General features: G+C 43.5%; 1 protein-coding gene across 3 annotated transcripts in view; it reads left to right on the top strand.

The window, feature by feature from the left end:
• The window catches only part of LRRC7 (leucine rich repeat containing 7), a 551,725-nt gene that overhangs the window by 398,305 nt on the left and 128,555 nt on the right, over positions 1–24,865 (top strand). For all 3 annotated transcript variants that reach the window (XM_039911928.1, XM_039911927.1, XM_039911926.1), the window contains exons 10-13: positions 1,380–1,524; positions 9,837–9,909; positions 22,236–22,365; positions 23,747–23,862. In XM_039911928.1, coding sequence (XP_039767862.1) covers positions 1,380–1,524; positions 9,837–9,909; positions 22,236–22,365; positions 23,747–23,862 — 464 coding nt within the window. The remainder of the gene's footprint in view (positions 1–1,379; positions 1,525–9,836; positions 9,910–22,235; positions 22,366–23,746; positions 23,863–24,865) is intronic.

Here is a 24,865-nt window from a genome sequence, read left to right as displayed (position 1 = left end):
CTGATGCTTATGAAAGCTGGAAAACAGGCTCTCGTATTAAGCAGAAGAGAAACAGACCCATCGCATTTGTCCATCCCTGAACATCTTTAACAAATGGACCTTGAAGACGGAGACAGCTCCGTGTTCCAGAGGCTGGTTTTATCCTGCCAGTTTACCTTATCTTGTTCCTTCTCAGAAGGGGAAAAAAAAAAAACCAAAAAACTTTCCAGTCCTGGACCAACTCTCCTAAGAAGCCGGGTGCATTCTGGAGACTCAAGTGATGGGGGGACCGCTAAAGGCGGTTAGATAAAAACTGAGGCTATGGCCTGCTGGTCGGAAACCTAATTTCTCCTGAATGACGGGTGTGACCATGAACTCACACACGGAAATGTGTGGATGAATCAATAAATAGATTGTTTCCTGCTCCCTCAAACACATACTCAAACCAATAAGCAGATGCCTGTTCCGAACCACTTGGTGTCATGGGTAAGGAATGGACAGGCTAAAGATCATCATGTTGTAGTGGCCTTCATGCCTCACGACACCCTGATCATCCTTGCTATAAGGAGAATATTTCTGTGGCCATTTAATCATAGAAGTAGGGGCAAGGCCAGCATTCAGATCCATCTGGGCAGAACATTAATAAAGTTGAAACCATTAACATTGTTGATGGTTTCATCATTGGCACAATCTGGAAATGAAAAGGAAACAGTATTTAAATAGGCCACATCCTTAATTTCACATTTTACCTTTAAACATTATTTTGCCACCATTCCTTCGGTTGTGGCATCCTTTGATAGTTGGTCTTTCTTTAAAGATTTTTTTTCCTTTCCCCAGAAAACCAAATCCAAATATAGCTCTTCAGACACAGTTCTGCTTATTTTAGCAGTCCAAAATGGGAAACTGGATTTCACACTGTGCTCTGAAAGTGGCCAGAGCGTGAACTAAATTCATATTTATCTTAGCCAAGTCCCCAAGTCATTCCCTGCAGACTCATGCGTCTGAATAGTCCTACCTCAGAATTTTCTTTTCACCCTCACCACCTTTCCACAAAGACTTTTCTTTCCCCTTTTCTGCCCACGATTTGGAAACACCAGGCAGATAGGAAGTCTCTCCAGAGGGTGGGAAGAGGGAGAGGAAGTGGGAAGATGGGAAGGAAGAAGAGCAGACCTTCCTTTTGCTTTCCTTCCACAGACAATAGATTCTACAGAAACTTTCAGTTCTACCCCATGGTTTAGTTTCCACTTTCGAGGTCCGCTACCAATATTGCAAGGGATGCCAGCGGCGAAATCGTCACATGGAGTCATTTCCTGGCTCTTTGGGCCCGATGTGTTTTTAAACCTGTTTAGTGCCTGCTGCCATTTCCTCAACTAATGCTGAGTTTATACAATGTCATTAAGTCTATAGGAAAGTTAAAGATGTTGGTGTACCTGGACATGTCCAAAAACAGGATCGAAACCATTGACATGGAGATTTCTGGATGTGAAGCACTTGAAGACCTGCTATTGTCATCCAATATGCTGCAGCACCTGCCTGACTCCATAGGTGAGATGACATTTTCTCTCTCCTTTGGGATAGTCCAATGGGGGTTGTGGGAATGGAGTTATTGCACAAATTGATGTGGTACCATGTGGATTTTGGAAACCTGAATATCTTCTTAGAATCTTACTGATTTTAACAGGTAAATGTGTCTTTCTTTATCCTGAATGTGGAAGTGATTTTCTGGCCTCTTCTGGTTTGGCATAAGCTTCCCACCCTTAATGGAGATGGAGGTCAGAGAGACTAACTGAACCATGGCCTTAGTCCAGTTGAGTTCCTGCTCTCCCCAGTCCTAGAAAGTCTATAGAAGAGGGGAATGAGGCGGTCAGAAGGGTCATCAGGAGACCCTAGAAGACTGGGAAGGTGGGACTCGAGTTCCTTGGATGGTTGAGAGAGGGATAAAGAAGCATCTTGGCCTAGTAGAAACAGCAAGGGGATTGGATGACCTGAGTAGTAATCCCACCTCTGCCACTTGCCTGATTTGTCACCTTGGGCAAGTCATTTAACCTCCCTATGCCTTGGCTCCCCCTTCTAAAAAATGGGATTCAGTACCTTTTCTCCCTCCTGCTTAATTAAATTTAATGCAACCGTATTTATTATGCACATATTTTGTGCAGAGCACTGTACTAAGAGCTTGGAAAAGTACGATACAGCGAGAGTGTGACAGTCCCTGCCCACAACAAGCTCACAGTCTACAAGGGGAGAGAAAGACATTAATACAAAATAACAGACATCAATATAAATAAATAAAATTACAGATATATATATAAGTTCTGTGGGGCAGGGAGGGGGAGAAGAGCAAAGGGAGCAAGTCAGGGTGACGCAGAAGGGAGTGAGAGATGAGGAGAAGTGGGGCTTAATCTGGAAAGGCCTCTTGGAGGAGATGTGCCTTCAGTAAGGCTTTGAAAGTAGGGAGAATAATTTTCTGGCAGATTTGAGGAGGGAAGGCGTTCCAAGCCAGAGGTAGGACGTGGGCCAGGGGTCGGTGGCGAGACAGGTGAGATCGAGGCACAGTGAGAAGGTTAGTACCAGAAGAGCGAAATGTGTGGGCTGAGTTGTAGAAGGAGAGAAATGAGGTGAGGTAGAATGAGGCAAGGTGATGGACTGCTTTAAAGCCAGTGGTGAGGAGTTAAACTTCGACTGTGAGACCCATGTGACAGGGCCTGTATCCGACCTGATTATTTTATATCTGCCCCAGTGTTTAGAATGGTACCTCGTAGATAATAAGGGCATAAATATCACAATAATTATTACCATCATTATGGTTGCTATAAGAACAATAATGATAATAATAATAATGTTGGTATTTGTTAAGCGCTTACTGTGTGCCGAGCACTGTTCTAAGCGCTGGGGTAGATGCAGGATAATCAGGCTGTCCCACGTGAGACTCACAGTCTTAATCCCCATTTTACAGAAGAGGTAACTAAGGCATAGAGAAGCTAAGTGACTTGCCCAACGTCACAAAGCAAATAAATGTTATTGTACTTATTGTATTATTACCAGGGAAAAAGGCAATGGTCATCAGGAAATAGAGCCCCAGTGATCCAGGAGGGTCAAATAAAGGTGCTGTGTCAGGAATGGGGTCCATTTGACAGGTGGAATGATCAAGCCCATCCTGAGGGACTGGGGTCACCAGACTTATGAAATACCATGATGTTGTGGATGAAACACGGGTCTGGGAGTCAGAAAGTCATGGGTTCTACTTTTGACTCTGCCACTTGTCGGCTGTGTGACCTTGGGCAAGTTACACTTTTCTGGGCCTCAGTTACCTCATCTGTAAAATGGGGATTGAGCTTGAGACTGTCCAACATGATTTGCTTGTATCCACCCCAGCCCTTAGTAGAATGCCTGGCACAGAGTAAGCACTTTACAAATTCCATAATTATAACCAATATTATTGTGTTTCTCAAGGGCAGAAGGAAATGGGACAGAGGTGAAAGCAGGAGAAAAGGGGACAGAACAACAAAACACAGGAAGAGAAAGAGAGAGTGGATTGGGGGGTGGGGGCAGGCCAGAGTGAATGGAAAAGAGAGGGAAAGTGGGGAGGGTAGAAGGGGAGCTATGTATGGATTGGGAAGAAGTGTTGAGCAGGAGACTCAAGCCACTCACTGTCACCACCTCCCACCATAGCACGCATCACTACCTTCGTGGCTGGAAGTTCTAGGGGAGGCAACCACCAGCCCACCTTAGTAGCTCTTCCAGACCTATTTCAAGAATTCCCAGCCTGGAGAGAAAGTGTCCCTCCAGGTATGCCAGAAACTCCCAGGAACGGCCATGGGAACAAGCTGCTCAGGCTGAGCGGTGGTAGCAGCCTTTCCGCCTGGTTCTCCCTCCTGTCCTTTCTGCCCCCTATTCCAGCTGGATAATAATATTAATAGTACTTGTTAAGTGCTTTCTATGTGCTAAGTACTGTTCTAATCGCTGAAGAGATACCCTTTTAGACTATGAGCCCGTTGTTGGGCAGGGATTGTCTCTTTCTGTTGCCGAATTGTACAGTCCAAGTGCTTAGTACAGTGCTCTGAACACAGTAAGTGCTCTATAAATGCAATTGAATGAATGAATGAATACAAGTTAAGCAGTTTGGACACAGTCCCTGTCCCTCATGAGGCTCACACTCTTAATCCCCATTTTACAGATAAAGTAACTGAGGCCCAGAGAAGTGAAACGACTCACCCTAGGTCACACAGCAGACAGGTGGCAGAGCTGGGATTAGAACCCAGTTCCTTCTGACTCCCAGGCCCGTGCTCTATCCACAGAGCCACTCTGTAGATTTCACTTTTCAGAAACCACGAGGTGGTGGGTTGGAACCCCCAGAAGTGTAAGTGAGCCTCCTGATATGATCATCATCAGTGGTATTTACTAAGCATTTGGGAGAGTACAGTATAAAAGAGTTGGTGGATAAGTTCCCTTTCCACAGTGAGTCACCACAGGCTGTGAGCCAGAGGGGCTCCAGGGTGGCAGATATTGAGGGCGGTGGGGTACCAAGCTATGAAAAGCCCAAACTAGCAGGATAAGCAGCCAAACGAAACTAGAAAAGAGTGCAAAAAGATAGGATTCAGCTAGGTAGGATAATCTCATTTTGCAGTCTTTTTTTAATGGCATTTGTTAAGTGCCTACTATATGCCAGGCACTGTACTAAGCACTGGAGTAGATACAGTCAGGTTGGATACAGTCCCTGTCCCACATGGGGCTCGCAGTCTTAATCCCCATTTTACAGATGAGGCAACTGAGGCACAGAATAGTGAAGTGACTTGCCTAAGGTCACACATAAGACAAATGGTGGAGTCAGTATTAGAAGGAGCATGGCGTAGTGGAAAGAGCCCAGGCTTGGGAATCAGAGGACGTGGGTTCTAATCCCAGCTCCATCACTTGTCTGCTGTGTGACCTAGACTGAGTCACTTCATTTCTCTGGGCCTAAGTTACCTCATCTGTAAAAGGGGGCTTAGTTGAAAAAGCTCGGACTTGGGAGTCAGAGGTTATGGGTGTTGAATCCCAGCTCTGCCACTTGTCAGCTGTGTGACTGTGGGCGAGTCACTTAACTTCTCTGGGCCTCAGTTACCTCATCTGTAAAATGGGGATTAAGACTGTGAGCCTCACGTGGGACAACCTGATTACCCTGTATCTAACCCAGTGCTTAGAACAGAGCAAGTCTCTTCACTTCTCTGTGCCTCAGTTACCTCATCTGTAAAATGGGGATGAGGACTGTATCTGCCATCACTTAGAACAGTGCTTGGCACATAATAAGCGGTTAGCAAATAACATAATTATTATTATTATTATTAACTCTGGTCCTTCTGACTCCCAGGCCCGTGCTCTATCCAGTAAGCTTCACTATCGGCCATCTTTAGGTGCAATGAATTCCTCAGGTTGTGTGTCTAGTGAATGTTCAATGGTATTTATTGAGCACTCGTGTGCAGAGTACTGTGCTGAGTGCTTGGGAGAGTACAATATATTAACCTATGGAATCCACTTCTTCAGATCAGAACTTGTCTGCAATCTTCATACATGTCTGCAATCAGGATCTGAGGAAGTCGAGCCCTCAGCCAGGAGAATCAGGAATACAGGAGCCTCTTTTGGCCACTGCAACTTTGAAGTGTCAATCTGTAGAAACCACTGTCCGGCTTAAATTAAGCGATTAGCCTTAGAGCGTATCTTTTTTTCCATCCAAGATTGATGATGTAGTTTTTGTCTGTGACCAATGATCACCACAAGCCAACTGGTTTCTGTTCTTGCCCCATTGAGGAGAAAGCTCCCTACACTCACTTTTTTCCATTTCAGAGGCAGCCTGCTTTAAACAATTATGCCACACCTATGGGAGGGGATGCAACCCCCACGAATCAATCCATCAATCGAATAGCATTTATTGACCATTCACTGCTCGCAGAGTCCTGTATGCAAGTGCTTGGGAGAGCACGGTAGAATAGTTGGCATAATCCCTCTATTCAAGGAGTTAACAATCCATTGGAAGGAAACAGACACTGCAATAAATTAGAGAGAGGAGGAAGTAATACAATATATAAGATTTGTACCTAAGGGAGATTTTACATGTTTATTAAATTCTTAGGTGGGAAGAAAGGGCTCAATTAGCAGTTGGAGGCTGGTTATAAAGTGGGGAGGTTAGAGATTAATTGGACAGAGGAAATTTCAGATTGCAAAGAAGGGAAGAGGCCAGGGGTAGGGAGTACTTTTTGATAGAACAGTGAGGTATTTATTGAGCTAAGCTAACTGTATGCAGAGCACTGTACTAAGCACTTGGGAGAACACAAAAGAGTTGGAAGACAGGATTCTTGCATTCAAGAAGCATGTAATTTAGTGGGTGAGATGGGCATTAAAATAAATTACCAATAGTGAAAACAACAGAGTATAAGGAATGGACATAAGTGCTGTGGGGATGCTGGAGGTGGATATCAAAATGCTTAGGGGATTTGGAATCAAGTGGAAAACTGACGCAGGAAGGAGAGTACATGGTGAAATGAGAGGTGGTCAGGGAAGGCTTCCTGGAGGAGGAGAAGATAGGATTTTAGTAGGGCTCAGAAGGCAGGGAGAGTTGTGGTCTGTAGGATGTGAAGGAGGAGGCATTTCCAGCTAGTTGGGAGGGCATGGGCATGTTCAATAGTGACAGGGAAGAGATAAAGTTAGAGTAAGTAAGTTGGTGTTAGAGGAGCTACGTTTGCCGACTGGGCTGTAGTGGGAGAGAAGAGAGGCTAGGCAGGAGGGAGACAGTTGACCGAGCGCCTTCAGAGACAAATCAACACAGTGGACATTTCCTCCTTCTCAAGGGTTGTTTTTTTCACCTCACAGGGGTCTGGGTTATTTTTCCCCAGTAGCCTAGGTACTTGTCCACAATCATAAGGAGAAGCAGCGTGGCCTGTGGATAGAGCACAGGCCTGGGAGTCAGAGGACCTGAGTTCTTCTTCTGGCTCCACCTCTGGGGCGAGCCGCTTAACATCTCTATTCCTGCGTTCACTCACCTATGAAATGAAGATTAAGTCCTACTCCCTCCAGGTCAGACTGTGAGCCCCAGATGGGCAGTGACTGTATAACTTGAATATTTTATATCTACCTAAGTGTTTAGTGCCCCTCTCAAGGTTGCACCTGGAAAGTTTCCAGTACTCCACCAGTCTCGACTACAAGAGGAAGTCAAGCAGAGGCCTACCCATTCCATTCCTAGCTTAGGCAGTGGCTGGCAAGTGGAAGGCAATATGCTACAAGTCAAAACTCCCCTGTGCCAGGCAGCAGCGGCACGGGGGAGAGTCAAGGGTAGAGACTTGGTTTGACAGCACAGAATGGGGCAGTGGTAAGCCACTTCCATAGTTTGACCAAGAAAACTCTACAGATACACTACCAAAACAATTGCAGATGAAGGTGGGGCGTTCTGGGAGAGATGTGTCCATGGTGTCGCTATGGATCAGAGACGGTGCAACCGCATAAGACAAAACAAGACAAGTACTTAGTACAGTGCTTGGCTCATAGTTAGTGTCTATCAAGTGCCATTATCAGTGTCCTGATGATTATCAGATAAGGGTGATGGATCGATAATGATAATTCTCAGATGATGACGATGGGCTGATGGTGGAGCCATGTTTCTGTGAGAGAGAATTGATTAGCGGGCTAGTGATTTGCTGGGCACCACTCAAGCCCTCTGTTCCCTGATGGTCATGTTCCCCCCAGAGTATCCATTTTCGGCAGATTTGGCCACAGCATAGTGTCAGTGCTGTGCTGCCTTGGCAACTTCAGCGACTCCTGCAGTTTTTCCATCCTCATCGGCCTACATTCCAGGATTCCTGCTGGGCCTGAGGGATATCCCTGAAGGGTCCTTCCATTTTGAGGCTTTTCAGCTGGAATTTGGATCCCTAAATTAAGATGTCTTCAATTTCTGCCCCAATAGAGTGGTGGGTAAGGATGTTTGTCTTTTTCAAATATACGCAGCACTTTTTTTTCTTAACAACAGACTAATAATAATGAACATAATCAGTATGTTATTTGTTAAGAGCTTACTATGTACCAGGCATCATACTGGGGTAGATCAATCGAGAAGCAGCGTGGCGCAGTGGAAAGAACACGGGCTTTGGAGTCAGGGCTCATGAGTTCGAATCCCAGCTCTGCCACTTAGCTGTGTGACTGTGGGCAAGTCACTTAACTTCTCTGTGCCTCAGTTCCCTCATCTGTAAAATGAGGATTAAGACTGTGAACCCCACGTGGGACAACCTGATTCCCCTGTGTTTACCCCAGCGCTTAGAACAGTGCTCTGCACATAGTAAGTGCTTAACAAATACCAACATTATTATTATTATCAATCAATCAATCCTATTTACTGAGCACTGTAGGAGAAGCAGCATGGCATAGTGGATAGACCCCGGACCTGAGAATCAGGAAGTTTTGGGTTCTGATCCCAGTTCGTCCACTTGTCTGCTGTGTGACCTTGGGCAAGTCATTTCACTTCTCTGGGCCTTGGTTACCTCAACTGGAAAATGGGGATTAAGACTGTGAGCTCCACGTGGGACAACCTGACGACCTTGTATCCACCCCAGCACTTAGAAGAGCACTTGGCACATAGTGAACACTTAACAAATATCATAATTATTATTATTATTATTACCAATTTTGTAGGCACAGCCCCTGCCCACAAGAAACTTAGAGTCTAGAGGGAAAGACAGGCATCGATATCATTAAAATATGGATATGTACATAAGTTCTTTGGGGCTGATGGTGGAGTGAGTATTAAGTGTTTAAAGGATACAAATCTAAGTGCCTAGGCAAATGCAGAAAGGAAAGGGAGTTGGGGAAAAAAGGGCTTAATCGGGGAGGGACTCTCGATGTGATTTTAGGATGGGTCTGAAGGTGGAGAAGGTGGTGATCTGGCGTACGTGGAGGGGGAGGGAGTTCCAGGCCAGAGGGAAGATGTGGTAAAGGGATAGACGGTGAGATAGAGAACATAGAGGCACAGAGAGTAAGCTGACACTAGAGGAGTGAAGTATTTAGGCTGGACTGTAGTAGGAAATCTGGGGGAGAGCTGAACGAGTACTCTAAAGCCAAAGGTAAGGAGTATGATGCAGAGAGAGATGGGCAAGAGAGTCAAGTCAGACACAAAACCTATCCTAAACAGGGGGCCGCGGGGCCTAATGGTATGAGCAGACGCCTGGGTTCTAGTCTTAGCTCTGAAACTAAACTGCTGTGTGACCTTAGGAAAGTCTTTTAACTGCTCTGTGCTTCATTTGCTTCTTCTGTAAAATGGAGATTACAGCTTTTTCTTCCCTACCTCTCAGGGATGTTGGGAGGGCAAAATGAGTTGATTAATGTAAAAATGCCTTGGAAAACTAAAAGGTGTTACACAGAACTCAAAGATATTGTGATTGAGTGCTACAGTAACTTCAAAGTATTATGTTGCTTCCATTTCTATTCATTCAAGCTTTAACCTCAATGGGACTTTTGAGCCTACAAGAGAATGAGAATTCTGTACAAGCTTAGATCATAAGATTAGCTCTTATATCAATTTTATTTATTGCTATTGTTCTTGTCTGTCTCCCCCAGTTAGACTGTAAGCCCATCAAATGGCAGGGACTGTCTCTATCTGTTACTGATTTGTACATTCCAAGTGCTTAGTACAGTGCTCTGCACATACTAAGTGCTCAATAAATACTATTGAATGAATGAATGCATTTTATTCTTCCATACATGGTCATTTTGATCCAAAAAGTGTGATTTTTGGATGTTTTGCTTGTGGGTTTTTTGGTCACAATTTATTTTTCTTTCTGCAGAACACTGCTTCCTCTCTTAAACCTGCTCAGATCATTTATATTTTTTTTAATTTTTTTTAGGACTGTTGAAAAAACTTACCACTCTGAAAGTAGATGACAATCAACTTACACTGTTACCCAATGCAATTGGAAAGTAAGTATAGCTATTTCTTAGACACAAGCTTCTCTAAAATTAGAAATACGTGGTATTGTTTTCTTATTTCAAAACTTTTTTTGAGTAATGAGACAAAAGTAACTGGAATATAAGTATGGAATTTTCAGAGAACTGATAAAATATGCAACAAGAAGAAGGATGTTTTGTTCTTAGTCCCAGAAACATTTTTGGTGAACAAAAATGTTTGTTGAAGTTTTGACAGATCCTGGGACATTTACATTAGTTTGATGTAGTGCTTTGCATCGACTCCACAGTTAGCAATTAACGCAATTAGCAGGAGAAGTAGCGTGGCTTAGTGGAAAGAGCACGGGCCTGGGAGTAAGAGATCATGAGTTCTAATCCCGTCTCCACCACTTGTCAGCTGTGTGACTTTGGGCAAGTCACTTAATTTCTCTATGCCTCAGTTACCTCATCTGTAAAATGGGAATTAAGACTGTGAGCCCCACATGGGAAAGCCTGATTACCTTGTATCTACCCCAGCCCTTAGAACAGTGCTTCCCTCTGCTCCTCCCCCTCTCCCTTCCCGTCCCCTCAGCACTGTACTCGTCTGCTCAACTGTATATATTTTCTTTACCCTATTTATTTTAATGAATTGTACATCGCCTTGATTCTATTTAGTTGCCACTGTTTTTACGAGATGTTCTTCCCCTTGACTCTATTTATTGCCATTGTTCTTGTCTATCTGTTTCCCCCGATTAGACTGTAAGCCCGTCAAACGGCAGGGACTGTCTCTATCTGTTGCCGACTTGTTCATTCCAAGCGCTTGGTACAGTGCTCTGCACATGGTAAGCGCTCAATAAATACTATTGAATGAATGCTTGGCATATAGTAAGCACTTAAGAAATACTATTCTTATTATTATTATTAATTACTCTCTTTCGATGAGCACTGCTTAATTACCAGCTGATAAGCGGTTCAAATAAGGGACAGTGCTGGGGGAGCAATGGGAAGGAGTGACCATGTCAGAGAGAGCTGACATAGAGGATGCTAGGAAAGAAAAAGCAGGAAGCTCGTGAGAGACACAGCCAGAGGAAATTGGATGTCTACACATCCCCTTCTGCAGCTCTTGGAAGCTTCCCACCAGAGAGTTCTTTCCTCCTTGGATTTTGATTGGCCAGAAACTGCGCAAGCACAAGCAGAATGACTCAGAGCCATCCAGCATCTTAGCTCCCCAAAATGGGCAATGGGTATTTTCCAACTCAACGAGGTTCTTACCAAGACTTACAATTAGGGTGAATCTTGCCAAAGTGTTCAGAGAGCTACTGTTTCTGGTCACAGCTCCAGTGGGGTTGAGGTCAACATAAAACTTGTCCCAGTGGAAAACTTTTGGAAAACTCAGCTTGGAAGCTTATGGGAAGGCCCAGGGGATAATTTCTCCATGGGCTTCTACTGCTATTAATTCATACCATCTCTTCCCCTCCGCCTGTCACTGCTCTGTTCATGGGATGGGGGGTACAGAGAGGACAGCCATGAAGACAGTAGTTGATGTTTTGTCAACCCAGCAAAGAAAAGGGACAGGGCAGTTACAGAAACAGTGGTTCCCAAACAAATCCCTTTTAATATTAATAATAGTAAAAATAATAACTGTGGTATTCTGTAAGCACTTACTGTGTTCCAGGCACTGTACTAAGCACTGGGATGGCTACAAACAAATCGGGTTGGTTACAGTCCCTCTCCTACAAGGGGCTCCCAGTCTCAATTCCCATTTTATAGAAGAGATAACTGAGGCAGAGCGAAGTGAGATGATTTGCCCAAGGTCACCCAGCAGACAAGTGGTGGAGCCAGGATTAGAACCCAGGACTTCTGACTTCCAGGCCCATGCTCAATCCACTACACCATGCTGCTTCTCTAACTCAAAGACCCCAGAACTCAACACTCCCACTGAGCTGGCTGTTACTGGACTTGAGGTTCTGCAGCCTGTTCAGATTTTAACAGTTCAGTACTACCAGAATGGTCTATGTACAAACTTTCAAGATTGTCCATTAATAGAAAATCATCAGCTCAGTTAGAGGGTTTTTTTAAAATCCTTCAATGCGAGGAAGCACCTATATTCTTTGAGACTTAGCTGGTGAATCATCCTGACTGAATCAACATTCACTGTGACCCTTGCCATTTTTCTCAGTGTTTGATAATTACTTCTGGACTTCAGTTCACATATTGATCATTCCCAGCACTTTGTAAACACAGGAGGACCTTGATTAACAGAATTAGTCAATCAGTCCTACTTATCTGGCACTCACTGTGTGCAGAGCACTGTACTAAGGACTTGGGAGAGTGCAATACAACCATAAATAAACACATTCCCTGCTCACAATGAGTTTATGGTCTAGAGAGTTTAATGGAATCTAAGTGACCAAAAATTTAATTGATTACTAAATTCACAGAATTTTACCACTACTCTGTTTGGATCCTTGTCTTTTACCTATCAATCAATCAACAATAATATTTATTGAGCACTTACTGTGGGCAGAACACCACACTAAACACTTGGGATAGTACAATTATTATGCCCATGTTTCCTTAATTGATCAACGGTACTTATTGAACACTTCCTGTGTTCAAAGCACTGTACCAAGTGATTGAGATAATATGATGCAACAGAGTTGGAAGGCATGATCCCAGCCTGTGAGGAGTTTAAAGCCTACAGGAGGAGACAATTAAATGAAAATAAATTACAGATAGGGGAATTTATTATAATAATAATAATAATGTTGGTATTTGTTAAGCGCTTACTATGTGCCGAGCACTGTTCTAAGCGCTGGGGTAGACACAGGGGAATCAGGTTGTCCCACGTGGGGCTCACAGTCTTAATCCCCATTTTACAGATGAGGGAACTGAGGCACCGAGAAGTTAAGTGACTTGCCCAAAGTCACACAGCTGGCAAGTGGCAGAGCCAGGGTTCAAACCCATGACCTCTGACTCCAAAGCCCGTGCTCTTTCCAGTGAGCCACGCTGCTTCTCATAATAATAATGGTATTTGTTAAGCACTTGCCTAGTGCCAAGCAATGTTCTAAGCCCAGGGGTAGGTACAAGGTAATCAGGTTGGACACTGCCCCTGTCCCACATGGGGTTTACAGTCTCAGTCCCCATTTGACAGATGAGGGAACTGAGGGCCAGAGAAGTGAAGTGACTTTGCCCAAAGTCACACAGCAAACAAGTGGTGGAGCCAGGATTAGAAGCCATGACTTCTGACTCCCAAGTCCGTGCTCTTGCAATTAGGCCATGCTAAGGACATGTACATAAGTGCTGTGGGACTGGAATGAGTAACAAATTGCTTAAAGGGTACACAGCCAAGTGTGTAAGTGACACAGAAAGGAGGGCGGACTGTCTCTATCTGTTGCCGACTTGTTCATTCCAAGTGCTTAGTACAGTGCTCTGCACATAGTAAGCGCTCAATAAATACTATTGAACTGAATGAATAGGGTAAATGAGGGCTTGGTCAGGGAAGGCCTTGGTCAGGGAAGGCCTCTTGGAATAGATGTGATTTTAGCAGGACTTTGAATGTGGGGAGAGTGGTGATATGTCAGATATGAAGAGGGAGAAAGGGAGACTTGAGCGAGGGGTCAGCAGTGGGATAAATGAGATCAAGCTACAGAAAGTAGGTTGGCATTAAAGGAGCAGTCTTTGTGGGTTGGGTTGTAATAGGAGATCAGCAAGGTCAGGAAGAAGGGAGAGAGCTGATTGAGTGCCTTAAAGCTGATGATGTATAAGCAAACATTGGAGGTTTCTTGGGAGTGCGGAGATTTGGACTGGAATAGTTTTTCCTTATAATTTTAATAATTATAATTATGGTATGTAAGTGCTCATTATATGCCAGGCAATGTGAAAAAGTGCTGGGGTAGATACAAGTTAATCAGGTCAGACACAGACCCTGCTCCACAAGGGGCTCATAGTCTAAAGTGGAGGAAGAACAGATATTCAATCTTCATTTTACTTATGAGGAAACTGAGGCACAGAGTACTTAAGTGACATACCTAAGGTCACACAGCAGGCAAATGGCAGAGCCAGGATTAGAAGTCTCCTGACTCCCAGTTCCAGGCTCCTCCCAGCAGGCCAAGCTAATAGAGTACAAAGATAAGCACCCAGCAAACTGTCCCTCTCTTTCTTCCTTCCCCTTGGCTGCTTCTCTTCTCTCAAGAAACTGATGCGGTAGTGGAGGGAGCGGGAGAGAGGACCCTTGGGAGTCCTTAAGGGTGGGGGGACCTCCCCAACCCCCCAAAGCCCAATACGAGTGGGAAATGAGTCCCAGAATTCCGGCCCTTTCTTCTCCCTTGCCTCCCTGCCATTGCTTTTTCTGCAGGAGCTCTGTATGTTCAAAGGCTGCTTGGGAGAAAGGTGCTTTTTAGAGGGGGGAAAGGATATAAAATTGTTCTAATGAAAGGAGTGAGATGTAGCACTCCCATTTCAGTGATCCACTGCTTCTTCAGGGCACTGACTTCCTGGAATCGTTCTTTGGGAGAAGAATGTGCAGAGAAATAATGGAGTGGAAAGATTAACAGTAATATTTTATAATAATTTCATTCACCTTGGAAAATGTGGGCCCCGATAACGGCTAAGGATTGGAATTCCGTTCTGAAGGCAGAGAAAAAATTGGGTTGCAATTTTGTTACGTGGGCCCACGTGTGGGCAAAAGCATTCAAGAAATGAAATATTTTCTGTGTTATTAAGAACCATTCTCCATAGCAGTAAATGCCATGAAAACCTAGAAAAACATGTCAGCTAGAATTACTAAAAATAATATTTCTCATTTCTCACTTGGATTGTTTCAATATCTGGTACTTGTCTTCAGTGAGTTTTTGTAGTGCAAATATTAACCACCATGGCAAGAAAAGCACAGTTACTTCATTTTTCACCACTGTAAAGGATTCCCTCTGATTTTTTAACCAAATGGTTTGTTCACTTCGTTTGTGGCTGAGCCTTAATTGGCTCTCGAGAGATGCAGCAGGTCCCAAGAACTAGACAAGCTACAGTACATAATGAGGGTCAACCACTATTTTAGCAGAAAAGTTTTGAATAATAATTGCAGTATTTCTTAAGTGTTTACTATGTGCCAGGCAGGATACTAAGCACTGAAGTGGATCCAAGCAAACTGGGTTGGACACAGTCCCAGCCCCACCTGGGGCTCACAGTCTCAATCCTCATTTTACAGATGAGGTAACTGAGAGAAGTGAAGTGACTTGCCCAAGGTCACACAGCAGATCTGTGGCAGAGCCGGAGTTAGAATCCATGACCTAGTGACTCCCAGGCCCGTGCTGTACCCACTACTCAATGCTGCTTCTCATAATGAATGTCTATACTTGACAAATGGCTGGGGCAGTAAGTTCTGAGGCCAAGTATTTCCCAAAGGAAAAGTAGAGGTCATACTGAACAGCAGTGGGAAAGGGGGTTCTGCGGGCTTTTCCCTCCCATCTCCTTCCTTTCTCAGCATCTCAGCTAAATTATAGTACTCTTCTCTTCATCGTTGCAGTATGAAAACTCATTGTGGGCATGTAATATGTCTACCAACTCTCTTAGGTTGTACTCTCCCAAGCACTGTATAAGTGCTCAGTAAATGTAAGTGCTCAGTAACGACAATTGATTGATTGACTGACTGATGAAAAACAGAGAGGGGAGAGAGATGTAAAAGACCACATCCTACCTTAAAAGATATGAAAGTATCTTAGCCCCAGTGTTTTGTTCTAAATCTATCTTGGACAAAGGCCTGGGAATCAGAGGATCTGAGTTCTAATCCTGCCTCTGCTACTTGCCTGCTGTGTGTGACCTTGGGCAAGTCATTTAACTTCTCGGTCTCACTTTCCTCATCTGTAAAATGGGGAGTAAATACCTGTTCTCCCTCCTACTTAGACTGTGAGCCTGTTGTGGGTCAGGGACTGTGTTGGACTACTCCAGGATTTAATACTGTGTTTGGAACCTAGCACTTACCAATATAAATCAAACAATTAGTGGTATTTATTGAGTGTTCCCTGTGTGAAGAGCACTGTATTAAGTGCTTGGGAAAATACAGTATGACCGAGTTGGTAGAAGCATTCCCTGCCCACAAGGAGCTTATAGTCTAGAGGGGAAGACATTATTGTAAATAAATAAATTGAGGATATCTACATAAGTGCAGTTAGGCTGAGGGGGGATGTGGGTTCTAATCCCAATTCCGCCACTTGTCTGCTGTATGGCCTTGGACAAGCTACTTAATTTCTCTGTGCCTCAGTTACCTCATCTGTAAAATGGGGATTAAGACTGTGAGCCCCATGTGGGGAAACCTGATTACCTTGTGTCTACCCCAGTGCTTAGAACAGTGCTTGGCACATAGTAAGTGCTTAACAAATACCATAATCATTATTATTATTATTATTATTATTAGGTCCTTAAAGGGTACAGATCCAAGGCACTGGTGATGTAGAAGGGAGAGTCGGGGCAAAGAGGGAATAATCAGAAAAGACTTCTTGGAGGAGGTGCAATTTTAGTAAAGCTTTGAAGATGACAAGAGTAGTGGTTGTATATGGAAGGGAAGAGAATTCCAGATCAGAGGAAGGACATGGGCAAGGGGTCAGCAGCCAAGTAGATCACAGTGAGCAAGCTAACACTGGAGAAGTGAAGTGTGTGGGCTGAGCTGTTGTAGGAAATCAGCAAGATCAGATAGGAGAGGGAGAGCTGTTTGAGTGCTTTAAAGTTGACAGTAAGGGATTTCTGTTTGATGCAGAGGTAGATGGCAACCCCTGGAGGTCATTATCATTATTGTTATCATTATTAATAATGACAAGAGGTTTTCACCTTTGGGTAATAAGTTGTATGCATGACCCAGAATGATCTGAGGATGAAAGGAGTGTGCATAAAGACTTTTGTGTTCATTCAAAGAAAGCCCTATAAAAATAGAAAGTGGTATTTCAGTATTAAGTGCAGGTATTCATTCATTCATTCAGTAGTATTTATTGAGCACTTACTATGTGCAGAGCACTGTACTAAGCGCTTGGAATGTACAAATCGGTAACAGATAGAGACAGTCCCTGCCCTCTGATGGGCTTACAGTATAATCGGGGGAGACAGACAAAAACGATGGCAATAAATAGAATCAAGGGGATGAACATCTCATTAAAACAATAGCAAATAAATAGAATCAAAGTGATGTACATCTCATTAAAATAAATAGGGTAATGAAAGTATATACAGTTGAGCAGACGAGTACAGTGCTGAGGGGAGGGGAAAGAAGAGGGGGAGGAGCAGAGGGAAAGGGGGGAAAAGAGGGCTTAGGTGAGGGGAGGTAAAGGGGGGGTAGAGGGGGAGGAGAGGGAGCAGAGGGAAAAGGGGGAGCTCAGTCACGGAAGGCCTCTTGGAGAAGGTGAGCTTTAAGTAGGGTTTTGAAGAGGGGAAGAGAATTAGTTTGGCGGAGGTGAGGAGGGAGGGCATTCCAGGACCGCGGGAGGACGTGGCCCAGGGGTCAATGGCGGGAGAGGCGAAAATGGGGGACGGTGAGGAGGTGGGCAGCAGAGGAGTGGAGCGTGCGGGGTGGGCAGTGGAAAGAGAGAAGGGAGGAGAGGTAGGAGGGGGCAAGGTGATGGAGAGCCTCGAAGCCTAGAGTGAGAAGTTTTTGTTTCATGTGGAGGTTGATAGGCAACCACTGGAGGTTTTTAAGAAGGGGAGTGGCATGCCCAAAGCGTTTCTGCAGGAAGATAAGCCAGGCAGCGGAATGAAGAATAGACTGGAGCGGGGAGAGGCAGGAGGAAGGGAGAACAGAGAGAAGGCTGACAAAATAATCCAGCCGGGATATTATGAGAACCAGTAACAGTAAGATAGCCGTTTGGGTGGAGAGGAAAAGGCGGATCTTGGCGATATTATAAAGGTGATACCGGCAGGTTTTGGTGATGGATTGGATGCGTGGGCTGAACGAGAGAGCCAAGTCAAAGATGACACTGAGGTTGCGGCCCTGAGAGACGGGAAGGATGGTCATACCATCCACAATGATAGGGAAGTTAGGAAGAGGACAGGGCTTGGGAGGGAAGATGAAGAGCTCAGTTTTGGCCATGTTGAGTTTTAGGTGGCGGGCAGACATCCAGGTAGAGACGTCTTGGAGACAGGAGATACGAGCCTGAAGGGAGGGGGAGAGGACGGGGCAGAGTTGTAGATCTGTGTAGTATGAAAAATTACCTTTTATGCAAGATATCCTCTATGACTGAGGACATAGCAGCACTATTAATAGAAGTAATACGTATGTGCGTATCCCTAAATTACATAAACTGTAAGCTTATGGGCATGGAGCGGGTCAACCAACTCGATTGTATTGTTCTGTCCCAAATGCTTAGTACAGTGTTCTGTGCACAGTAACTAATAGTGTTTACTGAGTGCCAATTGCTAATTTGTTTCATGCATTGTACTGGGTGCTTGAGAAATGATCGAGTGACGTGTTCCCTGCCCACAAGGAGCTAACACATGTTGAGGAGTAGCTCTTTTGTTTGCCAAGTTCACTGAACAGGAAAAACAGCCTGAAACACAAATTGTTTTTGTTCTTTTCCTGAATTGACAATTGTCCCCACAGAAATAAAGGAGGTCAATAGCTAGGAGAAACAGACGTAAAGCTTCCTAGTGAATTCCATAGATGGGTTTGGGTTTTGAGCTGAAGCACCTAACTGAGGCCTCAGGGGATGGTGGCCGTGAAAAGACCATAGCCCTGGAATGGAACCGATCGAAATGCATATGAACCTACAGGAGGCTTCTCTCACAATGCAGCCATTCATGGTCCGGCTACACTGTCGAGGCAATTAGCCTGACTCTGTTGTAGAGTATGTCTTTAATACTCCTTTTGTATGGTATATGTTAAGCACTTATTGTGTGCCAGGCATTCTACTAAATGCTGAGGCAGGTACAGGATAATCAGGTTGGACACAGTCCGTGTCCCTCATGAGACTCACAGTCTTAATCCCCATTTTACAGGTGAGATAGATCGAGACTTGCCTAAGGTCACCACAGGAGGCAAGTGGTGGACCAGGATTAGAACCCAGGTCCCTCTGACCACACTGCTTCTCCTTTTCTTAAAACACTTATTATTCATCCCCCTCCCAACCCCCACAGCACTTATGTACACATCTGTAATTTATTTATTCATATTAACCTCTGTCTCCCCTTCTAGATTGTAAACTCACTGTGGGCAGTGATTGTATCTGTTTATTCTTATACTGTAATCTCTCAAGTGCTTAGTACAGTGTTCTGCACCCAGTAAGCACTCAATAAATAGGATTGATTGAATGAACAAGAGCCTGATAGAATAGCTAAAACAGGATTAGTGCTTGGATCAGCATAGAAGCAGTTTGTATGGGGAGGAAATGGTGGAGACTTAGTAGTGCTGTGAAGATGAACTCACAGGATTTGGTGACAGATTGAATATGGATGTTGAATGAGAGAGCTGAGCAGAGAATAATGTCATGGTTATGAGCTCATGAGAAAGGGAGGATGGTGGTGCTGTCTACAGTGATGGGAAAGTCAGAAAAAGGACAGGGTTTGTGTAGGAAGATGAGCAGTTCTGTTTTGGACATTATGTTTGAGGCGTCAGTGAGACAGCCAAGTGGTTCCATGATGGATGGGCATTTTTAGCTCTATGAAACAGATTCAGGTGAAATTCTTCAAGATGATTCCATAATGGAGCATTTTACGGCACCTCCTTCTCTGGGGACTACATAGTTTATGTTACAAAGTCACCAGAACTTCCAGTTAGGTGGTGCAGCTGAGGAAAAGGGAAATTAAACTTTCCCTCCAGGGCTGACCCCCAGCAACCCTTGGGACTCAGGGAGGGCAGGGGTCCATGAGCAACTGCCCATCCAACCTCTTATGCAAATCTCACCAGATCACTTCTCTATCCAAGTACTGATGTCCCGAAGGCAGGAGGAAATGTGAGACTGCACAGAAGAAGAGAGAGGTCAGGGCCAGAGATGTAGATTTGGAAATCAACTGCCTAGACATGGTAGTTGACGTCATAATGAGTTCTCCAAGGGAGTGGGTGTATAAGGGAAATAGAAGGGGATCCAGGACTGAGCTTTGAGGGACTCCCACAGGTAGAAGGTGCGAGGGAGAGGAAGGGTCTGTGAAAGAGACCAAGAAAGAGTAGCCAGAAAACTAAGAGGAGAACCGGGAGGGGATAGTATAAATGAGGCCAAAGTTGGATAATGTTTCCAGAAGAAGGGGTTGGTCCCCAGTGTCAAAGGCAGCTGAGAGGTTGAGGAGGATTAGGACAGGATAGAGGCCTTTGGTTTTGGCAGTAAGAGGTTATCGGTGACCATAAAGAGGGCAGTTTCTGTGGCACAAAGGGGGTAGAAGACAGATTGGAGATGGTTGAGGAAAGAATTTGAGGAGAGCAAGTGAAGGTAGAAGAGGGTTTAGACAACTCACTCAAGGACTTTGGAGAGGAAGGGTAGAAGAGAGATGGAATCAAGAGAGTGATTTTTTTAGGATAGTAGGAGTATGTTTGAAAGAGGTGGGGAAGAAACCGTTGGAAAGTGAGCAGATGAAGTAGACAGACATGGAGGGAAGAAGAGAGGGCACAAGTGTCATGTTACGGTATGAAGGTCAGAGGCACAGGTGGAGGGGTTAGAGGAGAGGAGAGCAGCGATTTCCTCTTGAGATACTACTGAGTAATATAGAAAAGTCAAAGAGGGAACTGGAGGAAGGAGGAAATGGAGAGAAGCATGGGAGATTTTAGGGAGATGGATTCAATTTTATTAGTAAAGTAGATGACCTGACCTATGGGACAAAGAGATAGGGACGGCAGGAGGACAGGAATTAAACATCTGATACAGCTGACATGGGCCTGGGAGTCAATAACTAATCACACAATAATACTAAAGCAGGTCCATGAAAGGCAGATCTCCAGCTGAGTTTGTCAGTTGTTGGAAAGTTTCTGGGTTTTGAAAGGATGCACCCTCAACAGTTCATTCATTCATTCAATCGTATTTATTGAGCCATTACTGTGTGCAAAGCACTCTACTATGTAGTTGGGAGAGTACAGTATAACAACAAACAGACACATTCCCGGCCCACAATGAGCTCTCAGTCTTGGAGAATATGTTGCTACTGATTCAGGGTTTCCTGCTTATCTGTGATGAGGTAAAATTAATCCATTAAGTGTGGTATATATTAATCAATCAGTTGTATTTATTGATCACTGAGTGTGGGCAGAGTACCATACTAAGCACTTGGAAGAGTACAATATAGCAGAGTTGGTAGGCATGTTCCCTGTAACGATGAGGATTAACTGTGCCAAGCACTGTACTAAGTTCTGTCAAGTCAGGCAGTCCCTGTCCTACATCGTGCTCACATTTTTAGGGAGACCAGGTATCTTCTCCCTATTTTGGCAAAGGACAAATCTGAGGCACAGGGAAGTTAGATCCCTTACTTGTTCAAGGTCACACAGCAGATAAGGTAAAGAGTTGGGATTAGAACTCAAGTTCTCTGACTCCCAGCATCTGACTCCCACCATATCATTCTGCCTGTAGGTAGGCTGGAACTTACTTCACTGTTCAGCCTAGTAATAGCCGCAGTAGTAGCAGCAGCATTTATTCAGCACCCACTGGGACTGCACTGTAGTGGCAAGAGCTTGGGCTTGGAAGTCAGAGGACATGGGTTCTAACCCTGGCTCCGCCACTTGTTTGTTGCGTTACCTTTGGCAAGTCACTTAACTTCACTGTGCCTCAGTTACCTCATTTGTAAAATGGGAATTAAGACTGTGAACCCCATGTGGTGCTTGGCGCATACTAAGTGTTTAGCGGATGCCATAATTATTAAATATCATTATTGAGAAGTACAGAATAACAAATTGATACATGTTCTGCCCTCAAGGAGCTTACATTCTATTGAATAAATAGTCAATGGGACATACATACAAACAATAAGAAGTAGAATCGTATTTGTTAAGCGTTTACTATGTATCAAGCACTGCTCTAATAGCTGGGGAAGATACAAGATAATCAGTTCAGCCATGGTCCCTGTCCCACATAGGGTTTCCAGTCTAAGTAGGAGGGACAATAAGGATCGAATCCTTTGCACCATCCTTAGCACAGGAGTGGTAAAATGGAGAAGTTGCTGGAATTTTTAGGGTCATATTATGTCTTTTAAGACTTGTTACTATTATTATTATTGTAGAAATTCTTGGTTTCATCAATCGATCCATCAATTAAACAATGGTAATTACTGAGCATTTACTCTGCGGAGAGCACCATACTATGGTCTCATATATGTAGAGTCTGCCGATTCAGAAATACAGCTATTTTATCTTCGCCTTTTTGGTGCCTTCTATTGTGAAATGCCTAACAATGTATTTACCATTCCAGTTTGTCTTTATTAGAAGAATTTGACTGTAGCTGTAATGAACTGGAGTCCTTGCCTTCCACCATTGGCTACCTTCATAGTCTTCGAACATTAGCCGTGGATGAGAATTTCCTGCCTGAATTGCCCAGAGAAGTGAGGAAGAAACGTGTTTTGTTTACTGATTACAGATGGATATCTTGCTCGATCAGACATTAGCACGTACATTTGACTATTGCCTGTGTGAATGCATTTTGAATGACAGAACTAGGACTTTGATAGAAGTACATATTTTTACAAGTATTTTTATTCTAGTGGCATTTCAAATTGCAAGAGACTTGCAGAACAAAAATCAATTATTCAAATAAATGATTACACTACTACTGGATGTGACCTTGAGAAAACTAAAGTATTTGATATGAAGCCATCTTTACTTTTCTTACAATCTTAGGCAAATGTAATCATGGGTCCTAAGTTTGACAAACATCAGGGATATCACATTTCTGAGGATTGATCTCTTTTCCCTTAGCTGAAACTTTCATTTAGAACTATGCATTTCATTAAGTTTTGTCAGTATCAATCAGTCAGCGGTATTTACTGAGAGCCGAGCACTGAACTAGGAGATTGGGAGAATACAGTAGAGTTAATGTGCTCGATCCCTGCCCTCAAAGAGTTTACAGTCTTAGTTGGGGGAGGCAGTGTGATGTTGCTAACTTGGTTCCAGATTCCAACTACACATAAGTTAAATGTATATTTCATCATTTGGATAGTATTTCCAAGTGCATTTTCACTGTTTTAATAAGAAATTGGATTCCAGTGTACATTTCAAATCAATTTTTGCTAGCATGTCCAAACTGATTGATACAGAGTCATAACTATCCTACTATTATATCTTCAAAAACGTAATAGAAGGACACATTTACATTGCAGACAGGAAAGAAGACTAACTTTTCTTGGTCCCTGAAGTCATAATAGTAAATACCAGTGTCTGTCCTCAATACATTTTGTTATTAGAAAGGTTTTTGTGCTTTTTTCATTATAAAATCAGACATAAGGTAGCTGACTTTGACTTCAAACTAAGAGAATTACATTTTAAATAAACATTTCCTAAATAGATGGTAACATCCTTGTAAACATTTATTCAGAATTTGTGAAAGAGCATCATAGGTGTGAATGTGACTTCATGAAAGTTAAAGACAATAACATGAAAACATTTAACATGGAAAACACTACACAGAGTGTAAAAGAAGAAAATGAGCATATGTATGGGTCAGTCAATCATATTTACTGTGTGCTTACTATGTGCAGAGCACTGGACTAGGTGCTTGGGAGAGTACAATATACCAATAAAACATACACATTCCCTGACCGTGTGTGTGTGTGTGTGTTTGTGTGCGTTTTCACAAGGCACACTGTAGTCATTGATTTCTCCTGCATTTACAAGTAAATGATAATTCACCTCTGCAATTAAGAAAAATCAAAATGGAAAATATTGGATGCATAGTTAATCTTGAAATTTTCCCCTCTTCATCTCTAGATTGGAAGCTGTAAGAATGTTACAGTCATGTCCCTGCGCTCCAACAAACTGGAATTCCTTCCTGAAGAGATTGGACAGATGCAAAAACTGCGGGTCTTGAATTTGAGTGACAACAGGTATTCTCATGTCGTTTAACAATCCCTCATGAGATGGGCTGGCCAGATTAAAAACAGTATATATGCCTTCTTAGTCTTAAATTGCTTCATGTTGTGTTTGCAAAGCACAGATTGAAAAATAGAAAATTTTCTAAAAAATGGTCCATGCAGTTTTTGTATTAATGGAAGATCTGTCTAGTTTTGAGACCATCGCATATCGGAACATCAAATGTTCCCACACATCATAATTTTCCCTGACTTGGAGAAGATAATAGAGTAAAAGTTATCAAGTGAAATTAAACAGGTCTCCAAAAAAAATTTTTTTTAATTATATTTAAGTGCTTACTATGTATCAAGCACTGTTCTAAGCACTGGGGATGATACAGGATAAACAAGGTTTGACACAGTCCTCGTCCCACACATGATTCACAATCTAAGTAGAAAGGAGAACAGGTAGTGAATCCCCATTTTACAGATGAGAGAACCGAGGTTCAAAGAAGTGAAGTGACTTGCTCAGGGTCACACAGCAAGCCCATGGTGAAGCTGGGACTAGACCCCAGGTCCTCTGACTCTCAGGCATGTGCTCTTTCCACACTAGCTGCTCTAAAAACCAGTATCCACATTATTTAAGAATTAAGTATATTCAATACACTAAATTAATTAACTGATCAGTAATATTTATTTAGCATCTAGTCCATGCAGAACACCTTCTTTAGTATTTGGGAGAGTGCAAATGAGGAAGAGACAGGATCCCAGCCCTAAAAGAGTTCAAAAATATATTAGGGCACCCTTCTTTATAGTAATAATAATAATGATGATATTTGTTAAGCGCTTACTATGTGCCAAGCAGTGTTCTAAGCGTTGGGGTAGATACAAGGTAATCAGGTTGTCCCACGCTGGGCTCACAGTCTTAATCCCCAATTTACAGATGAGGTAACTGAGGCACAGAGAGGTTAAGTGACTTGCCCAAGGTCACACAGCTGACAAGTGGCTGAGGCAGAATTTGAACCCACGATCTCTGACT

The sequence above is a fragment of the Ornithorhynchus anatinus genome, chromosome 4, assembly GCF_004115215.2.
Source record: "Ornithorhynchus anatinus isolate Pmale09 chromosome 4, mOrnAna1.pri.v4, whole genome shotgun sequence".
In the NCBI taxonomy this organism is placed as follows: Eukaryota; Metazoa; Chordata; class Mammalia; order Monotremata; family Ornithorhynchidae; genus Ornithorhynchus; species Ornithorhynchus anatinus.
This window is presented reverse-complemented; position numbering and strand designations above follow the sequence as displayed.